Source organism: Protobothrops mucrosquamatus, unplaced genomic scaffold (assembly GCF_001527695.2).
Source record: "Protobothrops mucrosquamatus isolate PMUCROS unplaced genomic scaffold, P.Mucros_1.0 scaffold2172, whole genome shotgun sequence".
In the NCBI taxonomy this organism is placed as follows: domain Eukaryota; kingdom Metazoa; phylum Chordata; class Lepidosauria; order Squamata; family Viperidae; genus Protobothrops; species Protobothrops mucrosquamatus.
Window position 1 is genome coordinate 274,163 of NW_015388266.1, and position 24,414 is coordinate 298,576.

General features: G+C 35.9%; 1 protein-coding gene across 1 annotated transcript; it reads left to right on the top strand.

Annotated features, from left to right (window-relative positions):
* Positions 1-339: 339 nt before the first annotated feature.
* DHX29 (DExH-box helicase 29) lies at positions 340-23,545 on the top strand (the record flags this gene model as incomplete). Its single annotated transcript, XM_015824253.1, has 22 exons — positions 340-541; positions 2,119-2,186; positions 2,475-2,588; positions 4,764-4,893; positions 6,438-6,580; positions 7,652-7,774; positions 9,042-9,168; positions 9,719-9,880; positions 11,345-11,510; positions 12,964-13,087; positions 13,860-14,465; positions 15,142-15,285; positions 15,366-15,542; positions 16,201-16,341; positions 17,545-17,689; positions 17,869-17,989; positions 18,511-18,595; positions 19,646-19,734; positions 20,340-20,468; positions 20,831-20,906; positions 21,688-21,912; positions 23,409-23,545. Coding segments are annotated over exons 1-22 (3,434 nt in total), but the record flags the coding sequence as incomplete, so codon positions are not given.
* Between the last annotated feature and the right edge of the window lie 869 nt (positions 23,546-24,414).

A 24,414-nucleotide genomic window follows, 5' to 3' on the forward strand; every position in this document is an offset into this window, starting at 1 on the left:
GTTTTTTCATTTTAATATTACTTTTATAAAACCTTTCCCGCAAAATTAAAATCTTAGTAAAAAAAATATGACGGAAACGGCTTGTCAAACCGTGAGGTAGTTTTATCTCTAGAGAGTTTCTAAAGCAATTCTTTTTGAAGAGCGAGAGGCGAAGGTTGCAATCTAACAGAGAGCGAGCCACATTTTCTGAGTTTTGGGCGGAAGTGACTGCCCATCTCTTGCCCTGATCCAATCAGAAGGGTGATGACGACAGCGGCGGCTGCTCATTCCCGGATGTAAGCAGAAGCGGCGTGAGAGCTTGGTCGGGGAGCTCGCGGTCGAGGCAGGCGTGTGTCGGTCATGGGCGGCAAGAACAAGAAGCACAAGGGCGGCAGCGGCGCGGCAGGAGCGGGCGCTGTGCATCCCGCTGCGGTAGCAGCAGCCCGGGCTAAAGTGGTGGGCGCCGCCGCGGCTGAATCGGGAGCCGCCGGAGAAGCTGCCTGCAAAAGATCTCTGGTGCCCCGACCGAGCCCTGCCGGGAAGGACCTGCGTGTCAAGCAAGGTACCCTCCCGTGAGAAAAGGAGAGGCACGGAGGGAAATTGGCCCGTCGCCTTTCCTGGTAGAATTCAGTGGGACTCACTCCCTGGTTGCCTCCTGGGAGTGTTGGGGCCAAGAGGGGCAGGACGGAGATCCGCTTCCCTCAACCGAGCACTCTGCAAGTGGGACGTTTTAGGCCAGTGTTTCTCAACCTTGACAATTTTAAGGCATGTGGACTTCAACTCCCAGAATTCCACAGCCAGCAATGCTGGCTGTGGAATTCTGGGAGTTGAAGTCCACATGCCTTAAAATTGTCAAGGTTGAGAAACACTGTTTTAGGCTGACCTGCCCGCTGGGCTTTCGGTTGGGGGAGGCTGGTCCCGGTGAATTGCATCTCGGAGCTGGAAAAAGTATAATTAGTTATCTGTTAACTGGGTTGCCTGTGCTGCCACTCCAGTATTGAAATAGAAGCCAATTGTCATTTTTCCCCCATCGTACTCCAGGTTCACTAAGAGAAGGTATAGGACATAGAAGAAAGCCCTTTTATGTTTAAACTTTATAAATTTGAGCCTCGGTATATTTTAAGCTTTCTATGCTAAGTGTAGGAAACGGGGCCCCTTTCAGTTGTAGGCATGAATAAAGTTTCACAGCTAGATTCTTGGCAATTACTTGCATGCACCATGTGGTTTTCTTGCCGACTGTAGAGAACTAGTTTGATTACTGTCGTCTGGGATTTTTTTTTCATTTCCAAATCTACTACAGGTATCCCCCTCAGGATCTCTCACCAGACCTGAGCCTTTGAACTCATTAACCATATGCTTTTTTCTGACTATTAGTGTCTTAGGGAATTCATACTAAACCATGGTCTGTTTGCTAACATAAATCTAACAGAGTCAAATTATAAAACTAAAGGCTATCTCTGGATGTTTGGTTATAAACTACAAAAGAGTGCTTGAATTCTGGATATTTTGTGACCTCATGAATATGAAACTCAAAATGTGTTAGAAGTTACAAACCTTTCCACTTGCTTTATCCACAAATTAATCCAGTACCAGTAATCCAGAATTAGTTGCAAATAAAAACAAACAGCTCTATCTTTTCATTTACAATGAAATCAACAAAACACACATTTCTTGAATCTGCTGTTTGATATCTAGAGTGTTGTTTTCTTTCCCCCTGTGCAGAATAATTCTCTTATGAACTTCAAGTTAAAATGCTGTTAGCAAATATTTAATAGGAGAAATATATAAAATTATATAGGATATGAGAACACTGATAGAGGTAGAACATAATTCAGTGAAGGTGGATGTAGGATGGTGGGGAATAACAGGAACTTTATTCATTTAAAACATATAGTCACCCATATTATATCCAGCTCTGGGCATCTGTAATTATCTAGATACACAGCTTGCAAAAGTAAGATTTTATGAGCATTAACTTGGATATTTTAAAAATAGGAGTAATGCTATCAGTTGGTCAGCGCTTTTGTGTCTTGCTTTTATGTCCCATAAATTTTTGATTTGCCTTTCGGAGACTAGAATGTTGTACTAGATAGACTCTTATGTTGGCTTTCTCAAATAATTATTTGCTTAATTATACAGGTCCAAAAACATATAGCTTTGGTTCTGCAGTTGACTCCAGTGCAAGTACAGATGAGTCTATTCTTAAGGTGAGATGATTTGTTAGATGGAAAAATAAATCTTTGGGGAGGGATCAGGAATATACGTAACAGACTGAAGTCCTAAATTGAAAAATTATATAAAATTTAAATAAATTAATATTAAATGTATTTATTAAGTAAATTTAGCAAATAATATATACGCACAATTCAGTAACCTTTTTCATAAATATATAGAGAAAGTATTCAAGTGCATACCATTGGGCTGAATCTTTAGCTGTGAATGTGCTTTGTTCAATAATTTTTAAAGCTTGTAACCAAGGTTTTCTTTCATTTCAGGTTATAATTAATAGTAATTTGGAAAAAAGAATTATTGCCATAATCAATGAGCATAAGAAACAAACTGGTGAAAAAGGAATGATTTCTAGAAGACTAACTGCTAAAAAATTACAGGTAAAATTGGAGACTCTTTCTGTGCATTAATATTTAACATATCTTTTAAGTGAGGTCATTAGTTTGTTAATGATTTGTGGTCCGTTTATTTGATATATTAAACTGACATAAGGCAAAGATGATTAATTTCTGTTTACTTTCAGTATTCATGATATATTGTATTTCAGGTTCTTGCAACGTTATAATCGACTTTCCTACTTTTCCATGTATTGTGTTCTGTATTGGTTTTGCTTATTTATAATTAATTTTATTTAGTCTTTCATTGTTTTCTCTTTGGTTTTTCTGTTCAAATTGGGTAGCAAACATTTAAAAAAAACTGTGAAAGTAATTTGAGTCACCTCTAAGCAAATGGATAGCAAATCAAATAAGCAAATAAATTCTAACCCATGGAAATTAAAAATCAAGACACTTCAAGTAACTAAGGGTTTGTTGAAGAGACATATCCTGATGACTTTTCTAAAGGCTGAAAGGGTTGGATCAACTTCAGCTCTGAATGAATCCTGTAGCCTGAGACTATTGCAAGAGAAGGCCTTCGCTTCATATCTAGTAAATGAATGAATAAAACAAGGGGCATCTGCAAAATAGCCTTTCTTGCAGATCTTAGTGCTTGTAAAGTTTGTGTCAGGAAACTTTACAACCAGGAAACACCCTGGTTAAAGCTTTAGAGATTAACACTAGCACTAGTACTTAGAACACAATTGGCAACTAGTGAATTTCTTTCTGTGTGGTCATAACACTGATGATACTTGACTCTGAATCAGCCAAGTGAGGCTGTCCAAGGTTCTGTCCCAGTGCCTGGGGACTGTGCAAGTTTGGATGGGGAGGAACTATTTCCAAATAAGTGGCATGGATATTTGGACCATCCAGATCTGACCATATTGTTTTGTACTGATCTTTGTTTTTAAATGTTTTTAACAATTGTAAACTGCAGAGAGTCACTGGGAATTGGGCAACATATAAATTTAATTTATTATTAATGTGATTCCATTATTAGGCACTGGTTAATAAACTTCCTGCTAAGTTTTGTATTGACTGAACTTTCTGGATACTTTTAAAGGTAAACTTGTATAAAGTGTGCAGTAGTGGCAGTTGTGTACATGTACTTTTTGCCGTAGTTACTCACCTGGGAATCCAGTGACGCCTGTAGATAAAAAAACATTCCCGGCTTCAGGCTTACTGTTTCAGGGAAAGAACAACTCTGTAAAAGAAAATTTAAACCTTTAAATCTGATTCCTTTGACCAACAATGGTTCCTCACCTTTATGCTAGTTTTTTCTTCTTGAAACCAGTGGTGGGATTCAGCCGGTTTGCACCACTTCAGCAGAATCGGTAGCTAATTTTTTGTTGCCCAGGCCCAAAATGGACTTCTGGAAGCAGCATCCCCATAGAGAACCAGTTGTTCACATATTTGTATCCCACCGCTGCTTGAAACATATTGTCATAGTTGACTCACTGTGCATTTTTCCTTACAGCCAGACAACAGAAACCAGGGAAGGGTATGATTGGACTGTATGAGCAGCTGGGAGGGAATTGAGGAATTCATGTGCACCATCTGTGGCCTGGGAGAATCTCGACACCTCAAGATCTAACGATGAGAGCCTTCTGAGCTGAGCAGACAGTTTCCCAAAACAAAAAGATTATACTGGATTGGTGGACAATGGACAGTGGGTGGCCCAGGGGGGAAAAGGAGGATTTTAACTATGCAGTTTTTCATGCAAAAACTTGAGAACTGGCTTTGCTTCTACTGTGCTTATATGGATCTATCAGTAAAGTTATACTCTTGGTAAAATAACGTCTCAGGAGTTTCTTTTGCTGCATATGCCAATGGGATAGTTGACATATTTCAGGGGTTACCTCAGTTTATCTCCAGAGTAACCTCCCAGTATAAAAGATTGGGTTGGGAGATTCCCATGACCAAGTAGGGATTTTTTTCTTCAAAATTTCAGCTACAATACCACACTAGATCTTTTTTTTTAGAAATCTAGAATCATGTTTTCCAAAATGTAGGATTAACTCAAAGTGGTGGTCATAGGTTTTACTATTCACTATTCATTATAACAATTTCATTCCACTGTTTTCTAGTGGAATGAAACATATATTTTATAAGATTTTATATGCAGAGAAGAAAAGGTGCGGATTTCCTCTGTGATATTCCATAATGCATTGTTGTTTATAGGATGTATACTTGGCTTTGCAAGGATTTTCTTTCAAGACTGAAGATATTGAAGAAGCTATGAATAATACTATCTTGTATGGTGGCGATCTACATTCTGCACTTGACTGGCTGTGTTTAAACCTATCTGATGGTAATGATAAAGCTTTATGAATTTTGAGAAATCCAATATAAACTTAAAGCATTTTCTAAGTCTCCCTTCAGATCAGGTTTGAGGGCTGCAGGAAGGGAAAGAGGGAAGAATTTTCCTTCTATACATTGATTATCTGTATTTATTAATTGACATTGACAATTTCAAGTTTCTATTGGCTGTTCTAGGAGTTGAAAATTAAGATTAATTATAGATGCATATCAAGGCAGATGACTATCCAAATTTGGTGGTTTTCAAAAAGGTAAACAGGATCAAACCTAGTTAGTATTTGGGTGGGAGACAACTATTCAGTCTCAGGGATTCAAGTGAGACTGGAAAGTTTTAAAAAAAATGTTTCAGAACAAGGAAGTGCCAAGCTATACTTCCAAGTTTTAGAAATGTTCCTTTGGTCGACTAGATATTCTGCATATTAGAAGGAATACCAACAGAGTTTCAAACTAGTTGAGTGGGTTTTTTTCTTTAATAATGGGAAAAATATAGAGTTGTAGAATTTTTTTTCTCACAATGAGATGACATGGGACAGTCCAAAGGGAAATGAGAATCCTATAGGTGTATTAGAAGCAGAGATATAATATTTCTTGACTATTTTTTTAAAACAAAATAATTATAATGGGTGCATATTTTAGATAATAGATTAATGGATGGTGCTACCAATAGCTATATAATACTTAGAATTGTAAGGCCTAAAGAGAACATAAACAGGTTCATCAACTAGATCAAAAATCAAAAAGCGAGAGTAAGCCCATGAGCAGAGAACGGCTGAGCCTATCCTTGTTTGAGAAATAAACATTCTTAACTTGTATATGAGAATCATAATGTTCTTTGTGTGGGCATCATAATTTCATACATACATACATACTCTTACATAAAAGCATTTCTGTTACATAATTTTTTGAAATTATTCTAAAATGAAAAGCTGTGTAACATTTTTATTAACTGTGGCTAAGAAAATGTAAAAACTTTAAACTAAAAACCCATTTAATTATGGTTTAAATGTACTGTTAAAAAAGAGAAACACAGAAATAATTCTATCAATTTTGTATTTCTAGTTATTTAAAAAAAGGCTTTGGAAAAACACATAATCTCTTGCTTTTTCCAGTGTAAGTATAGGTTCCTGCAAGGACAAATCATGGAATTCAGCATTGTGTTATAAACTTTTTATTACCACAATGAGGCTTTTGCCTCACTTTCTTACTGCAACTCCCCCCAAATATTCTTGTGTTATCTAAAAGGTTGGGAATTTCTCTGAAGTAGCTTTTGAGAATTGGGGAGGGGGAGGGGATATCAAAGAAAGAGCAGATTTGCTTGCCACCTGCTTCTATTGTGCTGCCAGAAACAAAGTTCCAGATTCCACCTTTAGTTTTGAAATTATGATATGAATAGAATTAATTATACAATAAAAGGAAGATTTTAAAGATGTAATTCTAATTTAGAACTACAGATAATTATCAACTATGCATAAGTAGACAGTCAACTATATACGTGTAGACATTCAGTATTTGAAATTCTGTTTCTGCTTTTTAAAGATGCATTGCCTGAAGGTTTCAGTCAGCAATTTGGTGAAGAACAACAAAAAACTAGGGCTAAATTTCATTCTCCTTTGCCAAAATCTGAAACTCCTCAGGTGCTAAACAATAAAAGGAAGGAAGATGATGATGATGAGAAAAAGGTACTTTGCTGGATGTAGAGAAACCATAGTATTGTTTAATTTTATGGGGGAAAAATGCTTTAACATAAAATATATTTATTTGTCAAATTCATTGGAAGAAGAAGAAATGACTCTGGATGACATTAAATTTATTATTAAGAAAATGTATAAATGTCAGAAAGGAAAAGATCACCAACTCACTCGTGGTGACTCCGGGCAGCTTACAAGATAAAACCCTACCCCCCACCCCCCGACAACTACAGTTAGACCAATCACTTGATGGGCTCCACATCATTCTAAGTCACCAGGCTGTTGACAGAACCATGTCTTTAGGGCAGTGGTTCTCAACCTGTGGGTCGGGACCCCATTTGGGGTCGATCGACCATTTTATGGGGGTCGCCAAGCAAGGCTGTCCGCCATTTTTTTTGTCCGCCATTTTTTTCCCCTTTTCCGGCGGGTGCCTTACCTCCCTTGGGCTGGGCCAGCTGGTGGTCGGCCTGCTCCGTCTCTGCCGCTTGCCAGCTATGCCTCGGCCGGCGCAGGGGGCGGAACCACGCATGCGCGGCGCTCCCAGGCAGGGAAAGTCCTTGACTTACGACCGGTTAGGTAGTCCTCGACTCACGACCGGTTTAGTCCTCGACTTACGACCGGTTGGGGGTCGCAGCATTAAAAAGGTTGAGAACCACTGCTTTAGGGCCTTGTGAAAGACTGTCAAAGTGGGACTCAATCTTATATCTGCAGGGATGATGTTCCAATAGGAGGGAGCTACCACAGAGAAAGGCCTTGTTCTTGGTTCCACTATAAGAGAAGGGACCTGTAACATTCCCTGTTTCTCTGCTCTGGTAGGTCAGGTAGATATGACTGGATATTTATGCTCTTGCATTAAATGGAAGTATGAATTCAATTGTGTGACACTCTCTTTGCATGTTAGTGAATAAAACACATTAACTATAATGGGAATTTCTTCTAAGAAAACTAATTGAGTCATACAGATTAGTTCTAAGCAACAGCAAATTTTCAGTAATTTGTAAACTTGTTTTTAAGATGCATTAATAATAATTTATCTACACTATTCCTTTATAATATCCAAAGGTAACCACAGAAAAACAAAAAAGTATCAGTATGAAGGAACGAATCTTGTTGTATGCAGAGCAGCAGAGGGCTGAGGAAGAAAATGAGTCTCTGAAAAATTCAGAGGAAGAAGAATTTGACCCAGTAAGTTCATGAACTGTTTCATGTAGATATTTGTCTTTTTAGCATCCTGTTGTAATGCATATATTATATTAAGAACCGTTTCTTGGGCACAAGCAAGGCCTTCCTGAGGAGAGATGCCTCACAATCTTCCCTCTTCAGATGGAAAAGCGTTTGCCATTTTGGGAAGCATTAAGCAGAGAACCAGACCTATCTATCTGTTTAGTATGCTAGTAACTTTGAGAAACAGATTTTTCCTATTGAGTAAAGGGAGAGGAAGCTGCGGATTTAAATTTGTTCCTAGATGCTTGTTGTGGGCTAAAGCAAATAATAAAACTTCATCAGTCTTTCGCTTTTAAGAAAACTTGATTGCAGCTATACTATTGCTCATTATTACATCCAAATGGATGGAGTTAGTGGGAAATGTTGACTGGTTTAGCTTCTAAGTTGTGAAAATACTGCTTGAATGTAGTGCAAAAATAAAACATGAATTTGGTTCAGATTATAAGTAGGAATGTTACCTATAAGGTTGAAATAGAATACCCTCACCATTCATGCTTTCTGAGGGAAACTTGCTTCAATGTGAGAACGATAGGGTTCATAATAATATGGGTTGTTTGACCTAAGCTTGACATGTTGTGTTAACCTAGCCATTGTAGTTTGTAAACCATGGTTTATGGCTCCTTTAGCTGTATTCCAAGAAGTGTATCTAAAGGTGTGCTGGCATCAGAATTGTTAAGGAGTTTAAGCTGGCATTTATTTGTTCATATTTTTATTTATTTATTTTTCACATTTCTGAATAACACATCTCCCTCAAAGAGTGACTCTGCGTTGTATACAATAGAACATTGAAATATAAAACTGTATATTAAAAAGTTAAAATATTGAAGTCACAATTTTGAGTTAAATATTAAAAATTATAAACATTAAGTAGGTAAGAATAATTAACTCTGTTGAAAATTGGTTGGCAAAAGGAGGGCTCTCATGACACTAACCAACCCCACAACTGTGTGCTCCTTTGGGCTTCCCACGCAAGGCCGCAGAGCCATGTTTTAACCCCTTTTCAGAAAGCCAAGAGAGTGGGGCCTTGCCTTATCTCTGGGGAAGAATATTCCATAGAGCAGAGACAAAGGTAGAGAAGATTTGGAATTCTTTAACTGACGGTTCTGTAGGTAGCCTGGCCCCACACCATATTGGTTCTTCATGTCTTTAAACATGCCTGATGTTTTTTTAAAAAAATAACAAACATTGCTAGCATATTCATATGGAGTAACTAGTTTTTCTGGAACAGAATGAAAGATATTTACATTTGGCTGAGAAGCTTGTGGAAAAGAGAGAACTAGCAAGATCCTCTAAAGAAGAAAAAAACAAGCAGGGTCAAAAGATGGCGCAAGAAAAAATAAGACGTATTCAACAAGGTAGAGAAGTTCAACATTCATTTACTTGTCCAGTTTTGCAAAAAGTATTCTCATTTTACTTTTTTTTCTAAAACTGGGAAATTATAACCTCCAAAAATTGTACATCATGTATAACTAAAGGAATACATTTACCTGGGCAACATTTTTATTTTTGTTGCCTGTTATTATTATATAAACTCGTGGGCTTTATCAAGCAAAATTAATGCAGAGCCAAATAATACAGCTTGATTATTTGTGATTTGAGCAAAAATGATGTGTTCTGATTCAATAAATTTTCTGAATTTAGAGCAGTATACATATGTTTCCTTTAAAATATTCTGTGAGATTACGGTAATATTAACATGTATATTTTAATTTGCTGTGTGAATAGCGCTAATATTAATTCAGCTACAGAAGACAATGATATAGATTAAATAGGAGTAATATTTTTAAAACTTAAGCTTTCAAGTAGATAAAAAAAAACACTTTTCCTTCCCCTTCTTCCTAAGCAAGAGTATTTGATAATCCTTGGCTATTTGAATAAATCCTATTTATATTTCTTTTTTGACAGAAATGGCAACATTGGAAGACCACCCTGTGTTCAATCCCAATATAAAAGTCATAGACCAGCCAAGTGAAAAGAAAAAGAATCCTGTATTTCTTGAAAAAGGTGGAGCCTTGAATTTGAACATGCTTGAGAAATTACAAAATCCTCCTCCAGAAGAACAAAAAGGTATAAAATTTGTTTTAAAACTTCATGAATATTTTTGGACAATTCTCTGACAGTCTACCATAGAATATAAAGAGAAGATCATTCCTAAATGCAATACAGATTAGATCAATAGCTTTTGTAAGAGGCATCTAAATCATCTGCAAAATCTGTTGTTAAGCTTTTGTAATATTTGATTCTGTAGCATTCAAGATTTGCTCTTGTAAGTTGTGAATCTGTAGATTGCTTTCTTTGGAACAGAATATCACTGTATTTTTTAAATTCATTTAAAATATATCACAATACATATTTCCAGCAACATCAGATAAGAGGAGCATTGATTCGGATATGGGAAAAAATAAAAAAAGACATTATAGGAAAATTCCAAATTGGTTTTCGCCGATGGAGGCAGTGATTTACCCTAACACATTAGATAAAAAAAAAAGATGATTAGATATAAAGAATTATTAGACAACCAAGGAAATCTTAAATTAAGAGAAGAGTTGGAGGAACAAAGAATACCCATAGACTGGTGGCCATATTTACAAATTCAATCTAGATATAATAGGGATAGGCAAGAACACGGAATAAGTCAGACCCCACATCAACTTGATAAAATTTTAACAAGTAAGGAAGGAAAATTATTATCTAAAATTTATAAATACTTATTAGAGATAGAGTTAGAGGAAGAAATAGTGAAGGGGCCAATGATAGCATGGGCACGAAATGTGGGTCGAAATATAAATTTGGAGGAATGGGAAAGATTATGGAACATAAACTGTAAACTGACGCTATCAACTACATACAGGGAGAACCAATATAAAATGATTTATAGATGGCATTTAACACCGGCGAGATTGGCCAAAATGTATAAAAACATGGACCCAAAGTGTTGGAAATGTAAAATCAGAGAAGGAACATTTTATCATATGTGGTGGTTGTGTCCTAAAGCAAAAAAACTATTGGGAACGAATAAGAGATTGGATACAGAAGATAACTGAGGTACAAATTGACTTTAAACCGGAATTATTTATTTTGGGCATAATAAATTTAAAGATTGAAAAACAACTCCAACACATCATTATACACATATTAACTGCAGCTCGTATAGCATACGCTCAATGTTGGAAGAGTGAAAATACACCCACAAATGACATGATTATGTACAAAATCTTGGAATGCGCAGAAATGAATAAACTCACGTTAGAATTAAAAGACAAGGAGACAACAGAATTTTATGAAATTTATGAAAAAAAACCTGCAAATTATAAATAAACCTTTTGTACCCTGTATAAACTAGCAATAAAGCACAAGACTCTAGGTTCAATACTAGAATTATTTGGAATCTAGCTCTACACATGCATTAATTATGCCTGCTTTTCAGAGCTTATATTAAAATTGTTTATATTGAAATGCAGATTTAAAATTAATTAATGCTTCCTATCCTCTGTGTACATATAACTTTTGTTTTTTTCTTGCTGATATTAGTGAAAAAGAAAGATCCTCAGGTTGTAAGGAATTTTGATTATACAGCTCGAAGCTGGACTGGAAAATCTCCCAAACAGTTCTTGATTGACTGGTGCAGAAAGCATTATCCCAAGTCCCCAAATCCTTCTTTTGAAAAAGTTCCATCAGGAAGATATTGGAAAAGTAGGTATGTATAACCCTGAAGCAAGTTTTCACTTGATTATGCTTGATAGCTTCCATTCAAGTAATTTTAATGGATAAGTACATTCAGCTTGAAACATAGATTAAATCATTTACCCTCAGGTATAATTGTGCCATTCTGATCTAATTCATTCATAGTATACTATAATTTCTTGAGTTTTATAGGCAAGCAAAATTCTTATCACTATTATGAAGTCAATCTGACACCAAGTTCTCACATATGTCCATTTGCAAAAGTTGAATCAGTAGGATATTTATTTGATTTACATCCTTCTTTGATTTAGTACAATACAAGGTGACATACATAATGTTTCTGCCTTCTGTTTTTCCCACAATCGTGTGAGGTAAATTGGGCTGAGAGAAAGTAGGTAGCTCAAAAATCACCTAAAAGAATAGTTATACAGCAATATCTAAACATATTGCATAAGGAATGGATAGAATCAAGATCACGTGAACTGTTAATACCACTTTATAATGCCTTGGTAAGGCAACACTTGGAATACTGCATCCAGTTTGGTCACCACGATGTAAAAAAAGAGTACATAGAAGAGCAACAAAGATGATTAGGAGATTGGAGGCTAAAACATATAAAGAATGGTTGCTGGAATTGGGTATGTCTAGTTTAATGAAGAGAAGGACGAGGGGTGACAGGACAGCAGTGTTCCAGTATCTCGGGGGTTGCCACAAAGAATAGGGAGTCAAGCTGTTCTCCAAAGCACCTGAAGGCAGGACAAGAAGCAACGGATGGAAAAGAACCAAAGAGAGAAGCAACCTAGAACTAAGGAGAAATTTCCTGACAGTTAAAACAATTAATCAGTGGAACAACCTGCCTCCAGAAGCGGTGAATGCTCCAACACTGGAAGTTTTTAAGGAGACTGGACAACCATTTCTCTAAAATGGTACAGGGTTTCCTGCCTGAGCAGGGGGTTGGATTATAAGACCTCAAAGGTCCCTCAAAGGTCTACTACTACTACTACTACCACTACCACTACCACTACTACTACTATTATTATTATTTACCATTTCTGTTTTTTGAATTGCCATTAATATACATAATGCCACTGAAAAAATGTTATTTCAGATTATATCAAATTTGGAATTTGTTTATAAAGCTGACATTGATAAACAATTACTTTTAAATTTTATTTATGCAATTTATGGATTATCTGACTCATGACAACTCTGGGCAGCTTGTGTTATTTGAATAAGAAATATGGCTTGTTTCATCTATATGATAAAAGTTTGCTTATACATTAAAACCAACTGTACAAAACATGCATTGTCATTTCATGAACTAATTAGCTTATGTTTTCCTAAGTGACTGAACTGCTACACAGCTCATGCCATTTGGCATTTTAAGAACAAGTTGTGATTTCCCATTCCAAATAGTTGTTATTTAATATATTATTTTTATTAAGCTTGAACTAACTATTTTTAAGGGTAAGAGTTATCAAGTCAGCTGAAGATACATTGGTGGTGTGTCCCACAATCGTTACAGAAGATAGTATGCAGGCTCAACATCTGGCTGCTACGTTAGCTCTGTATCATTTGACAAAAGGGCAGGTGAGATTTTATAATTCCCAATAAAAGTATTTAAAAATAATTTGGTTAAAAGGAATGGTGGCATATACAGTATGTGCAATTAATATTTTGGTGATTAATGTAGGAAATGGTGACTCTTAAAACTTTGCAGTCTGATGGATCTGATTGCTTTCTATATTAATTTTATGCAGTTTCTTATTGGTAACATTTCTTGTTTATTCCATTTTTAATTGGGCAGTATATGATGCAGTTGTGACTTAAGCATTTTCAAAAATAATAAGTAGCATTCAGATACAGAAAAACTCAGGTAAGTCCAGCTGAAATGTTAGCTTGGCATGATGATATTAAGCATTTTTCTTTTTAAGCCAGATACCTATACCATAACTTCAAGAAGCCATTCTTACTCAGTCATAACCTCCAGATAAAAAGAAAACAGAGAGAGAAAGAGGGAGGGAGGGAGGGAGGGGGAGAGAGAGAGGAGAGAGAGAGAGAGAGAGAGAGAGAGAGAGAGAGAGAGAGAGAGAGAGAGAGAGAGAGAGAGAGAGAATAATTTCTGGAAGATCATTGGAGAGAGAGTACATCTGACTGTAGTAGACATTTAGAAGTAACAGAGACCTCCATCCCATAACTTGTCTATTAAAGTTTCACTACATACATAATTCAAAACTATGTTGCATATTTATCTGAAATCAGTTTTATTGAATATAATGAAACTTCTCAGTAAATAAATATTGTAATACATAATTCATTCTAAGCATACTTTAAAACTTTCCTTTTTGTGTCTCCTCTTCAGTCGGTGCATCAGTTACTTCCTCCTACATACAGAGATGTTTGGTTAGAATGGACTGATACTGAAAAGAAAAAAGAAGACGAAAACAAGATGGAAACCAACAAGCCTCGTGACCAGTTCATTGCCAGACTGCTGAACAAGCTGAAGCAGCAGCAGCCGCCACAACAGCAATTTGAAGGCAAGGCCAAACTTTCAGAAGATGCAGAAGATTCTTGGGAGAACTTAATTTCTGAAGAGGACTTTAATGGGCTTTCTCTTGAGACCTCATTTACAGATGACTTAGAACCTGTGAGAGCTCTCTTTAAAAAACAACAGAATTCTTCCAGATACCAAAGACTTCTAAAGGAGAGAGAGCAACTACCTGTGTTTAAATATAAACATACCCTTATAGAAACATTAAAAAAGCATCGAGTTGTGGTTGTGGCTGGGGAAACAGGTAGTGGTAAAAGCACTCAAGTTCCACATTTCTTGTTAGAAGATTTGCTACATAATGAACGAAATTTGAATAAATGCAATATTGTTTGCACCCAACCACGGAGGATCTCAGCAGTGAGCTTGGCAACTAGAGTTTGTGAAGAACTGGGCTGTGAAAATGGACCTGGTGGAAGAGTAAGACGTTCTTAGAGTTATATTCCAAAGACTGCTTTTCAGAGAATGTAATAAGACAGCTAAAGTGCTCCTAAAAGATCAGTTTATAATGGAACAAATTTTCATTTATGGCTTAGAGGAATTTCACAAAAGGATGTTAGGATCCTAAGGAAAAAAATGGTACATTATCATTCAGTAGTAATTTTAATTCCTTATAGCATGAGTTATGCATCAGTAATTGTGGTGCAGTAGCATTATCTGGCAAACTGAAGAACAGAATAGAGTTGCATTTGAAGTTCTGTAGGTAAACAGTCCAGAAACAGACTGAAGTTAGACCTTAAGGGTGTACTGAATTTTTGCAGTCAGTTTATAAGAGAAATTCCCCTTTTGAGGAAGCATGCTCCTCTTTCCGTATTTCTTTTTGAAATATTTGTTATATTTTTAATAAATACTAAGGAGTTAATCTTGCACAGAAAGTATTACATATCCTTAAAAAACACGAATAAAAAAGAGTAGCTAGCATCTCTTTCTGCTGGGATGGACTAAAAATTGGGCAGTGCTTCAAAACTACCTGCACCTGCTATAAATTTTTTTTTTTCAAACAGGAAAAATGTTTGTGAATTAATACAGGAGCAAAGTAGTATGTTCTAATAATAATAAATTTATTTTTGACAAACCTTTTATTTTCTTCTCTAAGAATTCCTTGTGTGGCTATCAAATCCGTATGGAATCGCGAACAGGAGAGGCCACTAGACTGCTCTACTGTACAACTGGAGTTCTTCTCCGGAAATTGCAAGAAGATGTTCTTCTTTCTAATGTGTCTCATGTTATTGTAGATGAGGTTAGCAACACTTTTTTAATTATCTCAAAACGGCACAGTTATTCATCCGTATTAACCTCCTCTATATCTTTTTCATAAAGGTTCACGAAAGAAGTGTTCAATCAGATTTCTTGCTAATTATCTTGAGGGAAATCTTGCACAAGCGTTCAGATCTCCATCTCATTTTGATGAGTGCCACAGTTGATAGTGAAAAATTCTCCAGTTATTTCACTCACTGTCCCATACTAAGAATTTCAGGAAGGAGTTACCCTGTAGAGGTAAATGCATAATTGTATTCCTATAACAATTCTTGATTTGATGTCCTATCTTTTCCTTTGGAAGTACCATAAACTGTTCATCTCTGAATCTGTGCTCAATAATATTAAAATTTTATAATGAACTGCCACAAAATTATTTCTAATGTGGATATGATTTCATATCCATTGATTGATTATATGCCATCAAGTCAGCACTTAGCAAACATGTAGTTTTCTCCATGATGATCTGTCCTTAATCTGATTCTTCGTGTCTTCCAGTGATGACACTGTAACCACGTCCATCCACCTTGCTGTTTGTCTCCTCCTCCTTTACCCCTCTGTTCATGTTTCTCAGCATCAGAGTCTTCTCTGCTGAGCTATGTCTTTCATAATGTGTCCAGACAATAATAATTATTACTTCTAAATAATCTGGTTCTTCATTTGTCCGTTTTAGTGCAAATAGCAGCATGCAATATGCAGAGTCATATATTATCCATGTTTAAAGACAGACCAGGATTACCAAAAGTTATGCAATTTTCCAGCTGAATTTTGTGATATTTATCTGAGGCAAAAGGTTGATGTACCTTTCTATTCCAATAATGGGAAGTTGCTTTGAATGTAATTTCAAAATAAATACAGTACATCTAAAATTGAATTATTTCACTTTACAAAACTCCAGGTTTTTCATGTTGAAGATGTAATAGAGGAAACTGGCTTTGTTCTGGAAAAAGATTCTGAATATTGTCAGAAATTTTTGGAAGAAGAGGAGGAAATAACAGTTAATGTTACTAGCAAAGGAGGAGGAATAACAAAATATCAGGTAACATTTTATGCGGAAAAAAATAAATCTGTTTTGTTGTTAATTGTGAAGTCATGTCCGACCCATCGCGACCCCATGGACAACGTTCCTCCAGGTCTTCCTGTCCTCTACCATCTTCTGGAGTCCATTTAAGTTCATGCCTACTGCTTCAGTGACTCCATCCAGCCACCTCATTCTCTGTCGTCCCCTTCTTCTATTGCCCTCAATCTTTCCCAGCATTAGGCCCTTCTCCAGTGAGTCCTTCCTTCTCATTAGGTGGCCAAAGTATTTGAGTTTCAACTTTAGGATCTGGCCTTCTAAAGAGCAGTCGGGGTTGATCTCTTCTAGGACTGACCGGTTTGAACGCCTTGCAGTCCAAGGGACTTGCAGGAGTCTTCTCCAGCGCCATAGTTCAAAGGCCTCAATTCTTTGTCGCTCAGCCTTTCTTATGGTCCAACTTTCACATCCATACATTGCAATGGGAAAACCATGGCCTTGACTATACGCACTTTTGTTGGCAGGGTGATATCTCTGCTTTTTAGTATGCTGTCTAGATTTGCCATAGCTTTCCTCCCCAGGAGCAAGCGTCTTTTAATTTCTTGGCTACAGAACTATTTACCAGTTGTGCTTAAAGTAGGTGTCTCCTCCCCTCTGGATTTGGGATTCTCCATTATTTTGCACCATGGCCCACTTTATTTAACAGGGGTTGTCAGCCTTCAGGACAGCACAAGATGGCCAGCCTTAGAAATTATCCTTTGAGGATTGCTGGAAGCAGCAGACTGATATTGTGATATTACAAAAAAGAGGCAGCCATGAAATCTTGGCTCTGTTTTGTTTCTTTATGTTATTTTTGGGGATGGGAAAGAGATTTATTACATTTATTTTAAAAAATAAAAAAATGGTGAAAAATGAAAATTGCTGCCAAGCTTTTGAATATAATTTTGGGAGGTCTAGCAAAAATATGGTTGGGGGACTGGACTGTTCTTTGGTTGCTCATTTCTGGTATAGCCTTTCAGAGTGACAGACGAAAGGATAGCAAATTTATTTCTAGCTCTGTTGCATGAACTTAAATTTGTATTCAATCTTCTGTTAGTTGATGTTGCAGTTAGGCTGTCTAACGCATATAGTCCTTTTTATTTTATTTATTATGTGCAGCAATAGATAAAACTATTTTGCTACATTGTTTTAGAATTATTGTTCCAAATTTCTTTCTGTTATGTTTAGGAAAGTGTTCCAGTTCAGGCTGCATCTGGTATTGAGCTAGGACCATATTACCAAAAATACAGCAGTCGAACTCGGGAAGCCATATACTGTATGAATCCCTACAAGATCAACTTTGACCTCATACTGGAGTTACTTGCATTTTTAGGTAAGTTTTTGAAAAATTACATAAAACACAAATTTAAAATAACTTTCTTACTCCTGATCTTTGTTTGCCTTTTTCCTTAAGGAAAATGCCTAATATGTACAGGTGTCCCTGTGTGTGAGAGAAACTTTTCTTGATAATAAAAATAAATTCTTTATTAACTTCCTTCTGTCCTTATACAGACAAAAGTCCCCAATTCAAAAATATGGAAGGAGCCGTCTTGATCTTTCTGCCAGGCCTTGCACATATACAGCAGTTGTATGATCTCATTTTGACTGACAGAAGATTTGATCTAAGACAGAGGTAAGCAAATCATGGAATGATAGATTCTAATTAAAATATACATTGTTGCATAGATTGAATTATGAGAAGATAGATGGGATTGCTAACTGAAAATAACAAATTTTAATTATTTAATATGCAATTACCCATCTAAAGATCAAAATAGTTTTTACCATAGTAGACATTTTTGGGTTTGTATGTAAAATAAATTATGTAAAACTAGATTGTCTACTTGTAAACATTTTCAATTTTCTGAAATGTTCTCAAGTAATGGATATATCAGTTCATATTGCTTATAATACAACTAGCAAGTATAAATATTAAAATAGCTATTAAAGGACATATTTTTATTGGCAGTGTTAAATATTTCAATACAATATGTTTTGCATTTTTGTAGTATATAGTATTAATACAATGTATCAATTCATACTGAATAATTAAGTTATAAATCCAAATCTCATGCATATTGTCTACTGAGATGTAGGCATTTTGTCTTACGAGTCAAAACAATACAATTTTTTTTTTTGCATTATAATTTTTAGGCACCAGTTAATAGCATTGCATTCTATTCTGTCTACTAAAGAGCAAGCATCTGCATTTACATTGCCTCCTTTTGGTGTTAGAAAGGTAAGCTTGAGGTATTAATATATCTGAACTGATATCTTGCCCTGCGTCTCAAGATCCCTGATCTTTCTTTCAGCCTTTTTGTGTCATGCGTGGTGCTTTTCATGTAATTTAAAGAAAGGGATTAAAGAGACAAAACTGAGTGTATCCCAAATGTTTCTAATGTGATATTATGGCCCAGGGCAGTAAAATGTCTTGATTGGTATTGAACTGAAACCAGAAACAAAGATTTCTGAAAAGTCAATGAAGATCATATAAAATTAGGATGTATCTTAATAACATTCAATTTCAGTTAGGACTGTGGCTGCAGTATTTTAGTTTTTTAAATAATTTTTTTATTTTATTTCCTAAGTTAAAATACAAGCTCCAAAAGGAAAAAAAAGGAGCAGTAACAAAACAAAAATGTGCATAAAGACAAAAGGTCAAACATATTTATAAGTATATTTCAACAATAATAGTTACCTCTCTTGCAAAACAGGTCCACAATTTATGACCTTCTACAGCTTTATTTACCCAACCAATTTGACTTACCATATATCTACTGTAAAAAAAGAACAGTTAACAGGTAAACCCAATAGCAAAGCTAAACTTCAAAGCCCTTTGTTAACAATCTATTATTGTATTTAACTCACATAAGGTCCAGAAACGGCTTCTAATCTACCACATAAAACCACTGCAGTCATTATTTCTGATCCGTCCAGTATCAGATATCCTTGATTGATTCTTAATAATAAATTTTTTCCTTAAAATTATAGCTGGGATCTTTCCAAACAATTGCATCTTATTCCCCAAAGTCATAGATTTCTGTTGTGCGGTATTTTATGTTAAGTGAAATACTTAACATAAGTATTCTTCAAGGATAATGTACTATTTATTCTATGATCCCTGATTTCAGGATATAGATTATCCTAAAGTGGCTCACTTTATTTTATTAATAAAAGAGTAAATGTTACAAATACATTGTAAGCATAATTAGAATCAGTTGTTTTGGATCTTAATGTTTGCTCATGTTCATAAAACAGACCTTTTCTCTCTCTTGTGTTTCTTTTACAGATTGTTTTGGCCACCAATATAGCTGAAACAGGTATTACTATACCTGATGTTGTTTTTGTAATTGATGCTGGAAGAACAAAGGAAAACAGGTGAAAACGCTTTTCACTAAAAAGGATCCGCTTTCATTAGAGATATATTGCTTTTTTTTTCAATAGAGTTTTGGATGCATTAGAAGTTTTTTATTTTTTATGCAATAACTAGATATAATGTAGTACTATACTTTTTCTAGAATAGGACGTTGTCCTGCAAAACAGTGTTTTATTAGATCAACTGAATTTTGAGGAATAAATAAACATGTACTCGTCAAAAACCTCATTGCTTATTTTGTTTCTTAAGTGCAAGCCGCTTTCTCTAGGCCTTTTTTGTATTTTCTTTCTTTCCATTTAGGCAGTTATGGAAATTTGATCTGGCCTACTGCAGGTGGAATGGGTGGGAGAAATTAGGAACAGCATTTAAGTTTGTGCAAGAGGTTAATGGAACAGATAACTGCAATTCTTCTGAAACTGGTTTCTTTTTCTGTTTGGTTGTAGATCCTATCAAAATAGGCATAGCTTTCTATGGTTGAAACTACTTAGCTAGGTTGTCAGAAGTACTCATTTATATAGAAGAAAACATAGTGTTCTATGTGGAGAGTTATTAAGTTTAGTATTAATAACGTTGTATGTGCTAGACATTTCTTTAATATTTTCTTCAGGTACCATGAAAGTAGTCAGATGAGCTCATTGGAAGAGACTTTTGTCAGTAAAGCTAGTGCACTACAACGTCAGGGGCGAGCAGGGCGTGTCAGAGATGGATTTTGCTTTCGACTATATACCCGAGACAGGTAAAATTATTTTAACCACCAAAGTATTCTATGTTCAAGGCAGAACCATTTGCTAAAACTATAGCACTTCTGTTATGATATTTAATTTACCTATTAAATTGTCTCACATATACTACCACAAACATGCAAAATTTATTAACCATATTATATTTCATTCTAAGATGTATAATCCTTTGGGAGAAACTACAGAACTAAAGTAGCCTGTATTGAGTTGAAGAATCCACCATCAAAGAAATGGTTGACAACTTAATGCAAATGAATAGTTCCCATTGTAGTGATAGATATTTATACGTAACAAGTTCCATAATAAATATTGGAATATAGCAACTTAAATCAGTTCTTTTGTTCTTTGCCTTTTGCAGATTTGAAAGTTTTCTAGAATATTCTGTTCCAGAAATATTGCGAGTTCCCTTGGAAGAACTGTGTCTTCACATCATGGTATGATATCTTGGCTTTAAATATTCATTATTTTGATTTACCAAGAAACCCTGAGAATCTAGCTAAGTGTATTGTTGGCAACTGTTTACCTTTCTAAACAAGAAAAATTCTTGCATGAAGTTGTAATCTCTTGGCAAGACTGCAAGAAAGTTTAGTCATACCTTAAATGCCCACATGATGTATGGTAATAAGGAAGAGGTAAAGGAATAGACCATTATGTAATGTCATATTTACCATGCCCATTTGAAAAAAAAGATATTTTGAATGGTGTGGGTTTTCATAAATGAAAAATAAATCAGTATTTATTAAATAAGTATTATGGCTTTTGTACAATGCACATATACATCACATGCAAGCATGAAACCCTGGCATAAATCTAAAGTTGCTAGATATGGATGCTGGTTTTAGAAACAGAGATATATGGGAAATGACTATGAATATTGCAAATTAGCTTTGCTTTATCCTATCAAAACTGTTCACATAGTTCCAAGTTAGGACAAAGGTTGCTGTAGTTCAATCATATGAGGCCAGGATGTATAGCTGACTGAAGGAGGATAACAAATAGACCCTCTTCCTATATCAAAATGCATAGAACCTATAGAGTTAACTAAGTTACTTTGAAACCTGAAATAGAAAATCCCATCATATTGTATATTACATATGTTATCTTATGTTAGTAAACATGAAAATATGGAAATAATTTAGAAGTAGTTAAAATGTGTGAATGAATGAGAGTTATATATGTTTTCAGGCTCATTCTATTTTTTTTTTCTATCTATAGAAATGCAATCTTGGTTCTCCTGAAGAATTCCTCTCCAAGGCATTAGACCCACCTCAGTCTCAAATTGTTGCCAAAGCTATGTATCTTCTAAGGAAAATTGGGGCTTGTGAATTAAGTGAGCCCAAACTGACTCCTCTAGGCCAACATCTTGCAGCCTTGCCAGTAAATGTAAAGATTGGTAAAATGCTTATATTTGGTGCTATTTTTGGCTGCTTGGATCCAGTGGTAAGTTGATGGCTAACAATGGGCAGCCCATTACTAGCCCAGTGCTCATGAAATAAATGTTGATCTGAGAACCTATTCTATACAGGCTGGTAGATTAGATACTGTTTATGATACGTAAAATATTATTTCAGTTGATTCAATGCAAAACTAATGCTCATTGTTTCTTCTGGGATTTTTGAAATGCAGTGTCCTTTGAAGAAGAAAATATTGGCCTGTTTCCAAATCATTGTAAATGTCTGGTCACATTATTATGTCTCTATATTATTTTCATATAGAACTTTCCATCTTTGCTTTAAGATTTTAGATTCTGACTGTCCTTACCAAAAGTTTTGCAAATTTGCAGTATTGTGCCTTGTACATCCTAATAAGTGTTTGTAGCATCCAAAATAAAATGTCAAAATAGTATGAAATATCATGTGTGAGTGCTGAAATCTTATGCGGTTGTATAGGAATTGCAAATCTCCAAAGAATTTTTTTTTCCATGATAGTATCAGAAAATGTCACTAACTCTTTTCCAGAGCCCAGCATCTTACAGGTAGTTCTTGTGTAACAACCCTAATTGGAACCAGAAACTTTGCCACTGAGTGAAGTGGTCACTAAGTCACTAAGGAAATCATATGATCATGACTGCTTTCTGACTGGAAAGAGATAAAACTATTCAATTTCACAACTTCAGCTTTTCTTTGCCTCCTAACGACCACTATCTCATCCTTTTGAATGGTCAAGTACCTGCTTATTGTCTTATATACATTGGAAGCAGGCACTTGAGAGGTCCATGGGTACACAGGTTACTCTATTGAAATCCCTTTTACTCCAATCTCTCTGTTTGCAATAGATGGGTTATTTCTGTAGCCAATCTCTTTTTGTCTGACCCTTTTCTGCTGCTGGCAAGATCACATTGCTTTTGATGTGCAGAAGAGTAAACAGCATAATCTCTCTTTAAATGTCTTTCTCTTCAACCTCTGCTCTGCAAGGTGGGGCAGGACAATCAGACAAAGGAGTGCTTGCTATATTGTCCCCTCTCCCTTCAAAGAGAGGAGAGATTGGAGAGAATGAGATTTCAGGAGAAAAAGCTGTTCTTTTACAAATCAAGAGCAAAGAAACAATCTCTTTGCATAGCATGCCTACAGCTCCCAGTCCGGGGCTTCTTGTGTGATCACATGGCTTTTGATGTGTAAACAGCTTATTTTCTTGCAATCCCTGTCTCTAATTTCTCTGCTTTGCAAAGCGGGAAAGAAAAAGAACCAGGTCAGGCACAGGACAATGCATACTGATTCTAATGACAATCACATGATTTAGGTATGTTGTAAAGATCATAAATCAGGCGGAAGGTTATTTTTTTCAGTTCCATTGGTTGGTAAGCAAGAGCTACGTCAATATGCGATTATATGGTACAGTCCTATGATAGTGGCCTTATTCTTTATTATAAAAAACTTTTTAATAAAAAAATCAAGAGTAAAAATATAAATGTTGCTGTACATTGTCATATTTTGTAGGCAACTCTTGCAGCTGTAATGACTGAAAAGTCTCCATTTACTACCCCAATTGGAAGAAAAGATGAAGCAGACCTGGCAAAATCTTTTTTGGCATTGGCCAATTCAGACCATTTGACAATTTACAAGGCATATCTGGGGTAATTGAAATGATTTTTCTTAGAATATTTTTATTTATTTATCTGTGTACTGCCTCTATACTTTCATTCATCTGTTCTTCCATTGCTTTCTTTCTCTACAATGACGATACATTCCAACCTGGGGAAGAATTTTGTTATGGTTAACTGCTTTCTCTACTCACTCTGCTTTCTGTATCTTCTCTAGTTATTTAATAACTTGTCCTCTGAGATAAGTTTGAGTCATGGTGACTTTAAGGGCATATATGTGAAGTTTACTTCAGTGGTCCCCAACCTTTGTGGCTTGGCCTGGCTAGAGGGAGGGAGATGGAAACTGGCCGTGCGAGTGGTAGGCTGGCATGCACACATTCAGTTCAACTAGCATGACATGCGGGCCGGCACACGAGTGCCTGGCGCTCACACAAGTTGAGCTGAGCATGCATGCATGCTCCAGTCAGCCACTCGCACAACCCAATTCCACATAGGCCATGGCCCAGCAGTGGGCCATAGCCCAGGGGTTGGGAACCCCTGGTTTACTTAATGAAAAAGAAAACAGAAGTGGCTTCTTTCAAGGTGTTTTGGCTTCTCTTACTAATTTATAGTGCTGAGATTTCCTAGTGCTCTTTTGTCCAAGTATAACTAAGTTAAATTCTGTTCAGGTTATTTGAAATAGCAATAATATATATATAATTTATATGAAACCATAAAAAGGTTTAATAAATATAAAACGCCAAGCTTTCGCCGGGTCCTCCCGGCTTCATCAGGGCAAACTGCCACGAATGTGAGATGTGCTTTATAAGGATGGAATCTTTTGCACACGGCCCTTCGATCGTGTTGTGGGGCCCAACTGCTCCGTCTGCGTTTGAATAATGCAAGTCACGCTGCTGATTGTT